Source organism: Eumetopias jubatus, unplaced genomic scaffold (genome assembly GCF_037043125.1).
Source record: "Eumetopias jubatus isolate StellerSeaLion01/CBP00866 unplaced genomic scaffold, mEumJub1_p1.0 scaffold_9, whole genome shotgun sequence".
NCBI classification, from domain to species: Eukaryota; Metazoa; Chordata; class Mammalia; order Carnivora; family Otariidae; genus Eumetopias; species Eumetopias jubatus.
Window position 1 is genome coordinate 76914016 of NW_028274815.1, and position 13784 is coordinate 76927799.

At 56.8% G+C, this 13784-nt stretch overlaps 1 protein-coding gene across 2 annotated transcripts in view; it reads left to right on the forward strand.

Annotated features, from left to right (window-relative positions):
- FER1L5 (fer-1 like family member 5) overlaps nucleotides 1-13784 on the forward strand; it is a 54458-nt gene that overhangs the window by 33302 nt on the left and 7372 nt on the right. The window contains exons 20-37 of one of the 2 annotated variants that reach the window (XM_028103795.2): nucleotides 2538-2662; nucleotides 3530-3630; nucleotides 4308-4485; nucleotides 4563-4718; nucleotides 5882-6013; nucleotides 7229-7392; nucleotides 7716-7830; nucleotides 8461-8563; nucleotides 9154-9338; nucleotides 9421-9573; nucleotides 9813-9957; nucleotides 10078-10155; nucleotides 11001-11182; nucleotides 11389-11550; nucleotides 11862-11963; nucleotides 13020-13166; nucleotides 13256-13418; nucleotides 13568-13593. In XM_028103795.2, coding sequence (XP_027959596.1) covers nucleotides 2538-2662; nucleotides 3530-3630; nucleotides 4308-4485; nucleotides 4563-4718; nucleotides 5882-6013; nucleotides 7229-7392; nucleotides 7716-7830; nucleotides 8461-8563; nucleotides 9154-9338; nucleotides 9421-9573; nucleotides 9813-9957; nucleotides 10078-10155; nucleotides 11001-11182; nucleotides 11389-11550; nucleotides 11862-11963; nucleotides 13020-13166; nucleotides 13256-13418; nucleotides 13568-13593 — 2417 coding nt within the window. Of the gene's footprint in view, nucleotides 1-2537; nucleotides 2663-3529; nucleotides 3631-4307; nucleotides 4486-4562; nucleotides 4719-5881; nucleotides 6014-7228; nucleotides 7393-7715; nucleotides 7831-8460; nucleotides 8564-9153; nucleotides 9339-9399; nucleotides 9574-9812; nucleotides 9958-10077; nucleotides 10156-11000; nucleotides 11183-11388; nucleotides 11551-11861; nucleotides 11964-13019; nucleotides 13167-13255; nucleotides 13419-13567; nucleotides 13594-13784 lie in introns of both variants that reach the window. The other variant, XM_088026553.1, reaches the window with a different exon arrangement.

The following is a 13784-nucleotide window of genomic DNA, read 5'->3' on the forward strand; positions in this document are numbered from 1 at the left end:
TTCCTGCTCTCTCTACCCAGAGCCATGCCAGAGATGGGCTGGTTTCTTCACTGTTGTCTTCTGTGTGGTGGATTATTTCTCATCGATTGAAGGTTTAGGTTTTGGTGTGCCAGCTTCGAATGGCAGATTCATTTGCTAGGGCTGCCCTAACAAAGCACCACAAACTGGGTGGCTTAGAACAACAGAGACTTATTCTCTCACAGCTCTGGAGGCTAGAAGTCCAAAGTCAAGAAGGGTTGGTTCCTTCTTTTTTATTTTATTATTTTTTAAATATTTTAAAGATTTTATCTTTTTATTAACATATAATGTATTATTTGTTTCAAGGGTACAGGTCTGTGATTCACCAGTCTTACACAATTCACAGCGCTCACCAAAGTACCTACCCTCCCCAGTGTCCATCACCCAGCCACCCCATCCCTCCCACCCCCCTCCACTCAAGCAACTCTCAGTTTGTTTCCTGAGATTAAGAGTCTCTTATGGTTTGTCTCCCTCTCTGGTTTCGTTTTGTTTCATTTTTCCCTCCCTTCCCCTATGATCCTCTGTCTTGTTTCTCAAATTCCTCATATCAGTGAGATCATATGATACTTGTCTTTCTCTGATTGACTTATTTCGCTTAGCATAATACCCTCTAGTTCCATCCACATCGTGGCAAATGGCAAGATTTCATTTTTCTGATGGCTGTATAATATTCCATTGTGTATGTACACCACATCTTCTTTATCCATTCATCTGTTGGTGGACATCTAAGCTTTTTTCATAGTTTGGCTATTGTGGACATTGCTGCTATAAACACTGGGGTGCATGTCCCCCTTTGGATCACTGCATTTGTATCTTTGGGGTAAATACCCATTAGTGCAATTGCTGGGTTGTAGGGTAGCTCTATTTTCAACTTTTTGAAGAACCTCCATACTGTTTTCCAGAGTGGCTGCACCAGCTTGCATTCCCACCAATAGCGTAGGAGGGTTCCCCTTTCTCCGCATCCCTGCCAACATCTGTCATTTCCTGACTTGTTAATTTTAGCCATTCTGACCGGTGTGAGGTGTTATCTCATTGAGGTTTTGATTTGTATTTCCCTGATGCCGAGCGATGTTGAGCACTTTTTCATGTGTCTGTTGGCCATTTAGATGTCTTTGCACAAATGTCTGTTCATGTCTCCTGCCCATTTCTTGATTGGATTATTTGTTCTTTGGGTGTAGAGTTTGATAAGTTCTTTATAGATTTTGGATTAAAGATTTTATTCTTAAGCAACCTCTACCCCCAACATGGGGCTCCAACTTACAACCCTGAGATCAAGAGTTGCACGCTCTACCGACTGAGCCAGCCAGGCGCCCCAGGGTTGGTTCCTTCTGATAGGCCTGAGCCTCTTCTCCCAGCTTCTGCTGATTGCCTACAATCTCTGGTGCTCCTTTGCATGTAGACACAGCACTCCACCTCTGCCTCTGTCTTCACGTGGTATGCTGCCTCTGTCCCTGTGTCTTCACATGGCTGTCCTCTCTCTGTATCCCTCTCCTCGTCTTATAGGAACACCTGTATTGTGTTAAGGCTCTAACCTACTCCAGTATGACCTCATCTTGACTAATTACGGTTGTAATGACCCTATTGCCAAATAAGGTCACATTCTGGAGTAGTGGGGTTAGGACTTCAACATAGATTTATAGGGGGCACAGTTCAACCCATAATACACAGGGTCTCCTGTGAGACTGCTCACCGTGGGCAGTGCTAGGCTTTCTCCACTGAGCCCCCTGCCCTGGCCCTTGCCAAAGAGAAGCACAAGTTCTCCAGGATTTGCCAGAAACTTAGCAGGCAAAAGTCAGCTTTGCTTTCGCTTGCCTCGCAGACTTTCTGCTTTTACTTTATTTTGGCTTCTGTGGATTTCTTTCCTTATATCAAGTCAGCACTACAACTCAGAAAAATTTAAAAATGAACTTACATTTCATCTAGCTTCCCCCCTCATGTCAATAAGGAGCATGGCCTGGGAACTTAGTTTGCCAAGCCAATCACCGGTTTGTATCCCTCCTTGCTCTCCTGACACTGCGCGTCTGTCCTGGCAGGCCCTTCATGTTCAATGTCTGCCCACCCCAACCAAACCCTGGGTCTCCCCCTAAGCCTGGAGCCCACTCTTCCTCTGCCTGAGGTGGCACAGCCAGGTGGTCATAATGCAGGCGTCTAGCTCCAAAGCCCCATGCCCTTAGCCTCAGGCAAGATGCCAAGGCAAGGGGCATGCCTTGAGGTAGGGTCTCCCTTCGGAGTGGTACTCCCCACTGCCTGGATTTTCCAGTGTGTAAAATGGGGATTTTGAAAAGCTACGTGACACCCTGAGCACAATGAATGCTCAACAAGGCCAGCCGTGTTCATCAAGGTGCATACGTTCTCACTTGGCCAGCAGCCCACCCTCTGGCGGGAGGGGTCCAATCTGGATTAGTAGCAGATGGTGTCCTTGAGGAATGGAGTAGCCCAGGGAAGTTCCCCTAAGGGGACACAGTAAGAGGACACCTCCCAGAGTCCCTCAGACACCCCCACACGTGTCTGTGTCTCAGGGAACATCTACCATTATGTGCCCTGGTACAACAGCAAGCCAGTCGTGGCCGTGACCTCCCACTGGGAAGATGTCAGCTTCCGCATGAACTGCCTCAACCTCCTGCACTTCACTCGGGACCGCCTGGTGAGTGGTACAGGAGGGTGCAGGGGTGGGGCCGGGCCACCAATGGGAGGCTTGGGGGACTAAATCACAGTCCTAGGGAGCCAGTCACTCAGTTCACTCATGTACTCCACACCAATGAAGACAGAAGCATCAGGCACTGTGCTAGACACTGAAGACCCAAAGCTGAATAAACACAGCGCCTTAGCCTCACCATCTGGGAAGTCGGATATACAAATAGCTACTGCAGGGCACAGGGCTGGAGATACAGTACCCAGAGCCATGGGCGGGCAGCGAGATTGGGGATGGGGGAGGGGAGCTGAAGAGAGGATAATCAGAGGAGGTGTTTGAAAAGGAGGTGACATTTGAGCAGAGTCTTGAAGAATGAGTCTGCTGGGGGCGTGGTGGGGGTGCAGAGAAGGGGGTGCAGGATTGGCAAAGCCATGGTGACATGAAGTTCCAGGAGAGCAAGGGCATGGAGGTGATGTGGAAATAAAGCCAGAGAAACTGGAAGAGGTCAGATCACAAAAGGGCTTATGCATCTGCTAAGGAGGGAAGTCACTGAACATTTTTAGGCAGGAATGCCACATGGTGCCTCCACCTTAGATATGACTTTTTTGCACCTACAGAAGGAAAGCCCTGGGTCAAAACTCTGTACCCCTCACAGTTCTGCCCTATCCTGGCTCCTTCCTGCCACTTATTCTGTTGGGTAGTGGAGAGGGTGTGTGGGGATCCTAACCTTGCAAGGGCATGTAATAGCTTTGGACTGACATCCTCGGGTTACCCCAAAGACCCCCAAGTCCTGACTGACAACATCTCGGGCCAGTCATTCCTGTAACCTCTCCTGGGTGAGCCCCCATGCTCACTTGCTGTTTCTCTCCTGCTGGGCAGAAAGCCAATCTGGACACCCTGAAGTCCATAAGGAATCCAAGGGACCCCGCTCTGCTCCCCCAGTGGGAGAAGCTGCTGAGGGAGCTGGTGGAGGACTGCAAGTAGGGGAGGAGCGTGCTGCCCTGGGGCTGGGGCTGGGGCTGGGGCTGAGCTAGGTCAGGCTCCCACGGGGTGGGGGTGCAGGCCAGCACCTTACAGAACAGCCCCCAACCCCCACCTCCTCAAGAAAGGAGCTCCGCTCAAATCTCTCCCCAGCTCGAAGCCCAAACCACAGAGCTGCTTCCCCTCCCCTGTTCAGGCCCTCCAGAAACTGGCGCTGACCTCCCCGCCTAGCTTCGTCCCAGCTGTCCCTATACCCACGCCTGATGCTCCCACCAAACCAAACCTCTCCCTGTCATCCTGACAAGCCCCGCACCTCCTGGCCCGCAGCTTTTTCCCTGCTGCTGCTCCTGTCCACAGTGCCCTCCACAGGGCTCTGCCTGTTCTGGAGGATTCATCATCAGGCCTCTCCCAGCCCCATAGCCCCCAGGGTTTGGTTGGCCCCTATCTCAGGGCTCTCACCCACCTCCACAAGGAGCTCCTTGAGCACAGGCCTGGCACACCGCGTGGGGCTGGAAGGGTGGGAGAGGGGGTGCATGAGAACCCAGAGGCCAGGCCAACAGGGGCGGGGCAGGATCTCAAGTCTAGGAAGTGCACATTGGCCTAAGGCAGGGCGGGAGGTCATGTGAGGTGAGGCGGAGAGAGGCCCAGCGCCCTCCTTCCTGATCCTTGGCCACAGACACCCTCTGCCCTGCATGACCCATCAGCCCAGAGCCACCGAGCTGGACAAGAAGAGGTGGAAGCTCCGCAGCCTCCTCCTGCAGGAACTGGCCCAAAAGGCCAAGGAAGTTAAGCCCAGGAACATGGTGGCCACCGTGGAGGACTGGCTGTACCGCCTCGATGCCGTGCTCCCCGAGGTGGATGCTGGTCACACTGGTGGGGGAGGAGGACTTGAAGCCAGCCACGCAGGCCTGACGCCCTCCCGCCTCAACAGCCCCAGATGAGCCTCCCGGACGTGATGATCTGGCTGATGTCCAAGGAGCAGCGGGTGGCCTACGCACAGGTGCCTGCCCACAGCGTCCTGTTCTCCCCAGCAGGGTCTCTGCATTCTGGCAGGTTCTGTGGGAAGACACAGACCCTCATCCTGCAGGTGGGGAAGCCAGGCCACCCCACTCCTCAGGGGAGGAAAGGGCCCAGAAATACCCCAAGGGAGAAACCCTGAACTCTTGGGGCAGCCCCCATGGGTCTCCCTGAGGGCACACCCACTTTGTCTCTCCTGGGCCCTTTAACAGGTGAAATGGGGTTGAAACAGTCTCCAGAGAAAGGCAGGGACAGTGCCCATCATCAGGTGGTTGATGCCAAGTCCACATCCCTCATAAATGTTCCTCAAATTCATTTCTTCCATCATCCTCACACCACACTTGGTCCAGTCCCTTGTCATCTCTCCCCTGAACCAGGATTGAGTGCTTTTCAAATATTTAATGCCTACAAGACCTGGGCGCCAGCCCATCATGTCAGATGCAGGCCATAAATAAGGCTGGTTGACCAGCACCCCCACCCTGGTGACAGCCCCTCCTTTCAGTCTTCCCCCCAACCCAGGAGGCAGGTGGGGGACACTCCCTTGCTCTTAAAGATGTCCTTCATTCCCCAGTGTTTCCCAGAGAATGCCAAACCTCCCTGGCCTGGCCCCAGCCCCTTCTCACTGCAGTAACCTTCTCAGGGCCACACACTCTCAACAGCCAAGGCACCCTGGGCTTCCCCACCCCCAAACCTGCCTGCCCTGGGCCCTTTCCACCACTGTGGAAGGTCCCTCCCATGCCCGCTGAAGTCTTTCTCATCCTGCAAAAACCACTGAGACTTGACTCCTGGCTCTACCACTCAATGATCTGTGTGACCCCAGACCAACCCTTGACCACGTCCAGGCCTCAGTCTGCTCTCTGTAAAATGGGTCTGGTGAAAATGATGTGCACCCCCCTACCCATGTGAGGATCAGAGCGTATCCTGCACATTTGGCACTTACCTTGTCAATGTCACCACCATCACCACGTCTCTTTGGAGGCTTCCCAGGCTCCCTGGGTGGCACCGCCCCTCTCCCCACAAACCCCACCAGCCTCTGTTATGCATGGGATCACAGGTATACCATTTGCATATTAACTCCCTCCGGAAAGCAGGAACTCTGCATCGTTCACTTTAAGCCCCCCAGCACCCAGGGCTCAGTGTAAAGGAGCAGGTGTATGTGCCCCTCCCTCACCCACGCCCCTGCCCCCCGGGGGGGACGTGCACCCCTGTGGGTTTGCCCTGCCTCTGGTTTAGTACCCAGAGGGTGAAGGACAGAAGGACACGCCGCCGGCCCACCTCCGGGTCTGCATGTGGCTCGGCAATGTCACGGACAGCAAGGATCTGCAGCTGCTGCGCCAGGGCGAGGTTGTCGTTTACGCGGAGACGGTGAGCAGCTCCCGGGGGGCAGCAGGGGGAAGGCCGGGCTGCCAGAGCCCAGCACCAAAGGTGGAGGAGACCGTTAACCAGCAGAATCTGATGATTATGCAATGGGCTTTGATAAAGAGAGGTGGCAGAGCCTAGAGCAGCCTCAGATGTTAACAAGCCATAGACACATGGTGATAAAAGGGGCAGCTGGGTGATCCTGTAGGGCCAGTCACTCTCTCCCTGATGGAGCTTCACTGGGAGTTTCTCCCAGTTACTTCAGGGCATGTGAGGTGTGGTCTCATCTGTCGCCAACATGGCAGCCTACGACCCCTGCAGACTCCAGCTGGGTCCTCAAGGCCAGTCTGGTGGTTCTGGGGACAGAGGGTCCTGGAACATTCAGAGGAGCAGGAAGTGAGGCATCTTCCCAGAAAACCACAGACGCAGGGCGTGGGTGAGCAGCCAGTCAGAGACTGCTGTAGAACCAGAGGGGGGAAAGATGACCCTTGCTGCCTGGGGGGGGTCGTGGCCCAGGGGAAGGCTCTGAGAGCAGAGGGAAAGAAGTTTGAGAATTTTCAGCTTTTTAATTTACTGAGTCAAAAATAAATTTTTGTGGTTCCAAAGTTGCACATTGTGCATGGATATATCCTAACATGCGTAACCAGCCCCTACGTAGGTCTTGGGGACGTGAGATGAGAGGGGATTTAGGATGAAGTGCAGGCAGCAGGGGCTGCACGTCCAGCAGGGGGATGTGGGGGAAAAGGCTCAGAGGCAGCAAAGATGTGGCAAGTGGTGGAGAGCACTGGGTTCCCCGAGTCAGCAGCGACAAGGCTAAAAGACCGCACCGCAGCACCCCCCCGCCCCCGCCCACAGGCTCTAACACAGGCATCTGCCTGCTCTACCCTTCAATGGCTAAGCACCCTGGGGTAGAGTTGACCTCTGAGCCTCAGTCTCCCCGCCTGTGAAATGGAACTGTGAGGATTACAGGGGACCGTTCACATAAAACCCTAGGCACGGGCCTGGCCTGAGGTGAAGATTTGATGAACGGCATCCTCCTGTCCAAACCGAGTGCCGCTGGGGAGAAGTGCTGCCTGTGATAAGCTCCTGGTCCCTTCTTGCCTGACTAACACACTTCTAAAAGGTCCCTGCAGCCCAGAGTAGGGGGCCCAAGGAGAGGCCCAATGTCCCAGTGTGGTTGGGGGGGGTGGTGCGAGGCACTGACATCTGCCCCTCCCCCAGTACGAGAACCAGGCCAAGTATAAAGACCAGTGGGGACAGCAGGGGCTGTACCGCTGCCCCAACTTCTCGGACGTCATGGGGCACAAGGCTGTCCCCAAGGAGGATTTCCAGGTGCCCCAAGGATGGCACTGGCAGGGGCAGTGGACAGTGGAGCCTCAGAGGAGGTAAGGCTAGGGTGTGGGCCCGGAGCCTGTGTGCCCCTGGACATGCAGCGCTGGGGTGGACTGTTCTTTTCACCCGGGAGAGCCAGTTAGCCGCAGCCCAGGGAGGTGGGCCCTTGGCCACGGTGGCCTGCTCCCAGCGGCTGGGGCGCCCAAGACGAAGGGCCCTGCCCACCACACTGCCCTGGATGCCAAGCCCCACTGCCCAGCCTTGCCCAGAGCAGGTGGGGCTGCCAGGTAGGGGAACACTGGGCCAGCAGAGGACGACCCGGGAGCCTGAAAGTTCGGGGAGATGTGCTGGAAACTTGGGGTCTCACTGCCCCCAGACTCCTCCTGGACGTAGACATCAACAAGAGCCAGGTGCTAGAGGAGGTGTATGAGAACCAGTGTCGAGACATCACGGGGAACTGGGTGCGGGCAGCCATCCCGAACACAGATGTGGTAAGCAGGGGCTAAAGCTGCCTCGGGAGGGGGGGACAAGCAGTGCACGCAGGTGGGTGCCCTGTAAGCTGGGTTGTCCGTGGGAAGAGCACCAGACCAAGGGTTACCATCTGAGCCCTGCCCGCCACACACTGCGCAGGAGGCTGAGTGCGCACTGATGGTGTTAGTACCCTAAGATGGCAGGTAGAGGTACCTTCAAAGAGTGTAAGGAACAACGTACGGGGGCAGTGTTTCCTTCCTAGGCTTCTTCCAAAGGTAGTGCTTACCCAGAAGGAGAGAATCTGGGGCTAGACTAAGCCCACACCGTCTTGAGAGAACTTTCTGTGATGATGGAAATGTTCTGTGTCTGCACTGTCCACCTATCGAGTGCTTGAAATGTACTTGGGAAACTGAGGAACTGAACTTTGGATTTTGTTTCATTTTTTTTTTAAAGATTTTATTTATTTATTTGAGAGAGTGTGCACATGCGCGCGCGCGCGCTAGCGAGAGAGCATGCTGGGGGGGGGAGGACAGAGGGAGAGGGAGAAGCAGACTCCCCACTGAGTAGGGAGGCACCGTGGCCACGGTAGTTGAGTGAAGGTGGCCTCCCAGCGCAGATGCCCCTGGCCTGCCCTGTCTATCCACCCTCAGAACGGAGAGCCCGTGGAGGCCCGGGAGAACGTGAAGTGCCCCCAAGGCTGGCACGTTAAGGAGAACTGGATCGTGGAGCTGAACCACGCGGTGGACAGTGAGGGTCAGTCCTCTGGTCACGGGCTGAGGGAAGGAGGCCCTGGAGCTGCCAGGGACTGGCGCTTCCCACAGCCTCAAAGCAACCAAGCTCTCAGGTGGGATGGGCCCGAATTTCCAGGGGTCGCCCAGCCTCTGGACAGTGGGGTCTCCACCCTTTCTATAGACATGGGCCCCAGTTTTCAGACCGGGCAGGTTGTAAGTGCCTCCTGAGCACTTTCTAGAAAGGGGAAAATGGTCACGGAGCCTGGGTTCCCCTGAGGTAGTAGCTCCAGGGAAGGAGTGATGGGCTGGAAGTCCGAAGACCTGGGCTCAAGACGTTGAGTCGGCTACATATGGGCTGCGTGACCTTGTGTGGGTCACAGGACGTCTCTGAGCCCTGCCTTCCTCACGTGTAAGACGGGTGGTTGGGCCCAAGCCACCCTCGTGAGCACACCATCCTTTCCACAACTCAGGGCCTGAGACACCTGGACATGAGGGAAAGCATTTCCCCTTTAGCCTGCCTTCTGGGGCCCATCTCTCAGGCCTGTCCACACCTCCCAGCCCATGGGCACCTGGGCACCCAGGCACCCACAGGCCGTGGCCCTGCCTCTGCAGGCTGGGAGTATGGAGTGGGGATCAAGCCGTTGGGCCAACCCCGGGTCTGGAACTCGGTGGAGAAGACCTACTACTCGTGCCGCCGGCGGCGCTGGGTGCGTTTGCGCTGCCGGAACCATGGGAAGCTGAGCCTGGAGCAGGAGACTCTCTCCTTCCTGCAGCTGGTGAGAGGACTGCCTGGGTGGGTACCCCCACCCCCACCCCGTGCCATGGTGGGAGGGTGACATTCTGCTCCCCTCCCCGCAGCACCGCCCCAGCCCAGCCAAGGAGGAGGAGGGCTGGGAGTATGGTACCTTCGGCTCCAAGTTCCACCTGAACCCTCAGCCGCAGAGCCGGTTCCGCCGCCGCTGCTGGCACCGCAGGATGGTCCTGAACAAGGACAAGGGCATTGCACCCATATTCCTCCTGGAGGGATCCTTGGTAAAGCCTCCGTGGTCTAGGTGACTCCTCCTTGCAACCCCACCTCCCAGAGCCGGGGCCCAGCTGCGGTGTGGCAGACAGCAGGAGACACCCCTGGTTGGGGCACTGATGGCTGAGGGGTGGGGGAGGGTGTGCCCTAGAGCCACACCCTCAGCCTGTAAGGCAAGGGTGACCTGGGCCTGCACTAGAGGAGACAAGAAAAGCACCCAAGAGCCTCAGGGAGAATGTCCTGGGCACAGGGTATGGATCTGAAAGAGCAGGCTAGGAAGGAAGAGAATAAGAGGCTAACACAGGCTCCAGACCAAACAATCAGGAGCTCCTGGAGGCCTGCCCCAGAGGAGACCCAGCTACATGACCTACCCTTCATCTACTGCATCTTCAACAGTAAGCTTTGAGAGTCTGCTTGGTGGCCCCAGAGACCCTGCATCTGAGGGCAGGCTGTGGGGAGGGGCCGGTGTCGGGATCCTGGGGGCAACTGATGGACGAGGCTCCTCTCTTACCCAGAGCCCCACTACTACCAGCTTTTCTGCTACATCTACCAAGCCCGGAACCTAATGTCCAACCAGATCCAGACATTCCGGGGTAGGCAACAGGTACCCCTTTCTGCCCAAGCCTCTGGGGTCCCCTGATGTGGCCACCCAGCAGCATAAAGAATATGACAAGGAAGGGGGTGACAAGCCTGCAGACCCCTCTCCCCAGCACCTCAGGGCCCTAGCTTGGGGAAAAGATAAAATCAAGGAGTATGAGGTGGGGCTGTTCTTGAGATGTGTGCCCAACGCTGTGGAATCGAGAAGGGGGAGTTGGGGAGGCTTCACCCTGGCGGTGAAGAGGGAAGAGTTTTCTGGCAGGGTACTGATGAGACAGGAAGACAAAAGAAAGGGTGACACACACTGGGACCGCCTGCCCCTTGTGTCAGAAGATGAGAGGTGTGGAGGAGGGCCCGTGAAGGTTTCAGGAGAGTCGTGTGCTCCTTATGGGTAGCCCTGTTCATAAGGAGGAGGTGGCCAGATGAGGCTCTGAGCAAGGGCAGCAGGTGTCTGCCGGGAGCTGTGTCCACTGGGCGTCAGTGTCCACATTGAGAAGGCCACATGATGTCCCCTGGCGCCACAGCCACTCACTGATGCTGTGGAAGGGCAGGCACGTGTAGCTGCTCCTCAGAACTCCTCCAGAGAAGCCACGGGGCCTCCACCCCTGGGACCCCCAGACCTCAACTAGGTGGTGTCAGAGAGATGTGGATGGAACCAATGGTCCCGTGGCCATTGGCTCTGCAGCTTGCACTGAGGTGGCCTTCTGGGCAGTGGCTGTGGTTGCCCAGCCTGGGCTTGCCTGGATCTCTGGTCCAGTGGTTGGTGGCAGCTGCCGGGGGAAGCACCTTGCTTGACAGCTCAGTGGCAGGACCCTCTCCTCTCCTTCTGCCCACCCCCCAGTGCCCTTCATCCGGTTGGTCTTCTTGAACCATAGCCAGTGCACCCAACCCCTGAAGAGCTCTGCGGCCCCCACGTGGGCCCAGACGCTCATTTTCCAGCACCTTCTTCTGTACGAGAACCCCGAAGACACCAAAGCAAGCCCACCACTCGTGGTGTTGGAACTGTGGCAGCAGGACTCCCAGGTACAGTGGGCTGGAGCGGGCAGAGGGGCTGAGTTTTTATTTTAGAGGAGAATATACCACAAGTGCTCCAGTGGGGCCTGATTCACAGAGAGCATCATGTCGACATAAATGCCAGCCTGTATCTGAGAGTCGTCAGCAGCCCGGGGGCGGGGCCAGGACCCTGCCAGCTTGGCCTCTGTGTCTGGTGAACTTCCCCTTCCCTGCAGGGAAAGGAGAGCTTGTGGGCCCAGAGCATGTGGTCCCCGGTGGTCTGGCTGGATGTCCAAAAACGGACCCTGCCCCCTCTGAGGTGGTACCCCCTTGTAAAACTGCTAGGGGAGAAAGATGGCGAGATCCTGGCGTCCTGTGAGCTGATCCTCGAGACTGAGGTACCAGGAGAGAGGGCCCGGCTGGGGGTGGGGGGCGCCCTGCCCCACTCCCCTGCCTCAAGTTCCCACCAGCAGCAGTCCCCAGCCCCACCCCCTCAGGGAAGGCCTGGGGCCCGGGAGCCAGCACACTGAGCTTGGGGATACCGGACTGCCCAAGCTCTCCCTAACCGCCCTGCGTGCTGCCGCCCACGGGGCTCCAGAGCCGCCTCCCTGGAGCCCTGCTAGGGACTTGATTTGGGGTTGGGCAGTAGGAGGACAAGCCCACTAGGGCTTTACGCTCCCTGCTGACCCACCTCGCCCCTTCCCTTCAGAGGGTCAAAGACAGGCCGCCAATCTTAAGTGTTCCGTGGAAGAATGGAGTCTACACGCTCCCCAAGAGCATCCAGCCCACGCTAAAGAAAATGGCTGTGGAGGTGATGATGGTGGGGGGCGGGGAGGGCGGGCACCCTCCAGAGCAGTCGGGCGCCGCAGGGCTCTCTCTGCAGACTCTCCTTGGGCCCTCCTGACGACCTGATCCAAAGCTCAGACCCCAGGAAGATAATGTCTGAGAGATGGAGGGAGACAGGAGAGACGTAAAGAGCAGAAGCTCTCATAGAGTAACTGTCTTAAATGCAGATCTCCGTGGTGGGTCGTAGACCAAGGGCTTCAGTGTTCGCTGTTTCACTTGAGCCCCTCGCTGCCCCTCTGCAGTGGGGGCCATTTTTCAGATGAGAAAACTGAGACTCTGAGAGACCAGCTAGCCGAGGCACCGTGACACAGGGAAAGTGGCAGAGCCAGAATCTGGACCCGGCCCTGCCTAACTCCAAATGCCAGGATGTCCCTTACCTATCTTTTGACTGTAGGCTGGAGGTCCCCACATTGAATCTTTGTGCTCTGCCACAAATCTGGCAAAGAGCAAAAGACGGTCAGGTCCTCCTGGCTCTGGAGATGCCCCCTAAGATCAGGTCACCCCACTCTGGTCCCCCAAACAGGCCTCCGTGAGTAAGAGCATGGACATTTCCTGGGGTGCCCAGTGTCCATCTGTTGAGAGCACCGAATGACCACGGAGTTCTATGGGATCCAAGTCAGCAATGAACTAGATAGCAACAGGGATGCCCAAGAAATCTGGGGCACCCCCGACTTCTGTGGGCCTTCGAGGCAGTCAGCCTCAGGAACTCCCTCCTGAAGACCGCAGGCCAGACAAAGCAGCAGGGGAGGAAGGGCAATACCTCAGGGGCCCTGGAGGCCAGTGAAGGATATTCACAGTAGCCAGAGGGCACTCTCTCATGGAGGCCTTGGGGGACAAGCACTGATTCCCTCACGGGACACGAGACCTGTGCTAGCCTTCAGCCTCTGACTTCATCCAGCTCCTTCCCTGGGCCTGGATGCTCCCTGATACACCATCACTCCCAGGACAGCCCCCTCACTCTGGCCAGCACCCCACTACAGAGGCCCCAGCTGCCCCTTGCCCTACCCCTCTGTTCTGGCAGATTCTGGTCTGGGGCCTTCGGAACATGAAGCAGGTGCGTTCCCCCCAGCTCCTGGTAGAATGCTGGGAAGAGTCCCTGCAGACAGAGCCCATCAAGGACTTCCAGACCAACCCTAACTTCGCCCAGTCAGTCCTCTTCCTCACACTGGTAAGGCAGCCAAGGGCAGAGCAGGGGCTGGGGCAGCCCTTTCCTCCCGTGAGGCCTCATGCTCTGCCTCTCTCTCCTTGGGGCTGCAGTTCATGCCTATGGAGGAGGCCTACGCGCCAGCCCTCACGTTGAAGGTGGTGGACAATCAGGACTTCGGCCAGCAAACCGTGGTGGGTCAGGCCAACATCCGCTCCCTACAACCCTACTTCTGTGACCCCTGGGCTAAGGACTACATGCCTCCACAGCTTCCAAGTACGGCCCTTTCTCCCTGCCCTTCCCCAGGCCTCACCTTCATGCTGGCACTGGGAGCGGGGGTGGCCCTGGCTGCCCTACGGGCAGGTAGCCCTCCTCCTCTCTCTTCTCCCTCTCCTGAGCTTCATGATTGCTCTTTGTCCACACAGTGCTGTCTGTGAACAAGTACCAGAAGGTGAGTAAAGGGCTCGGGGTCTCTACCTTCTCCCATGCCATTTACAGGAGACAACCCTTATCCCTGAGGAAGGGTGGAGATGAAGCAGAGTTCTGATGTGTGGGCTCCCGGTGCACACGAGAACTCTAAGGCCATGATTCTCCACCCGGACTGCCCACTGGAACCATCTGAGAGTTTAAAGAAATCCTGAT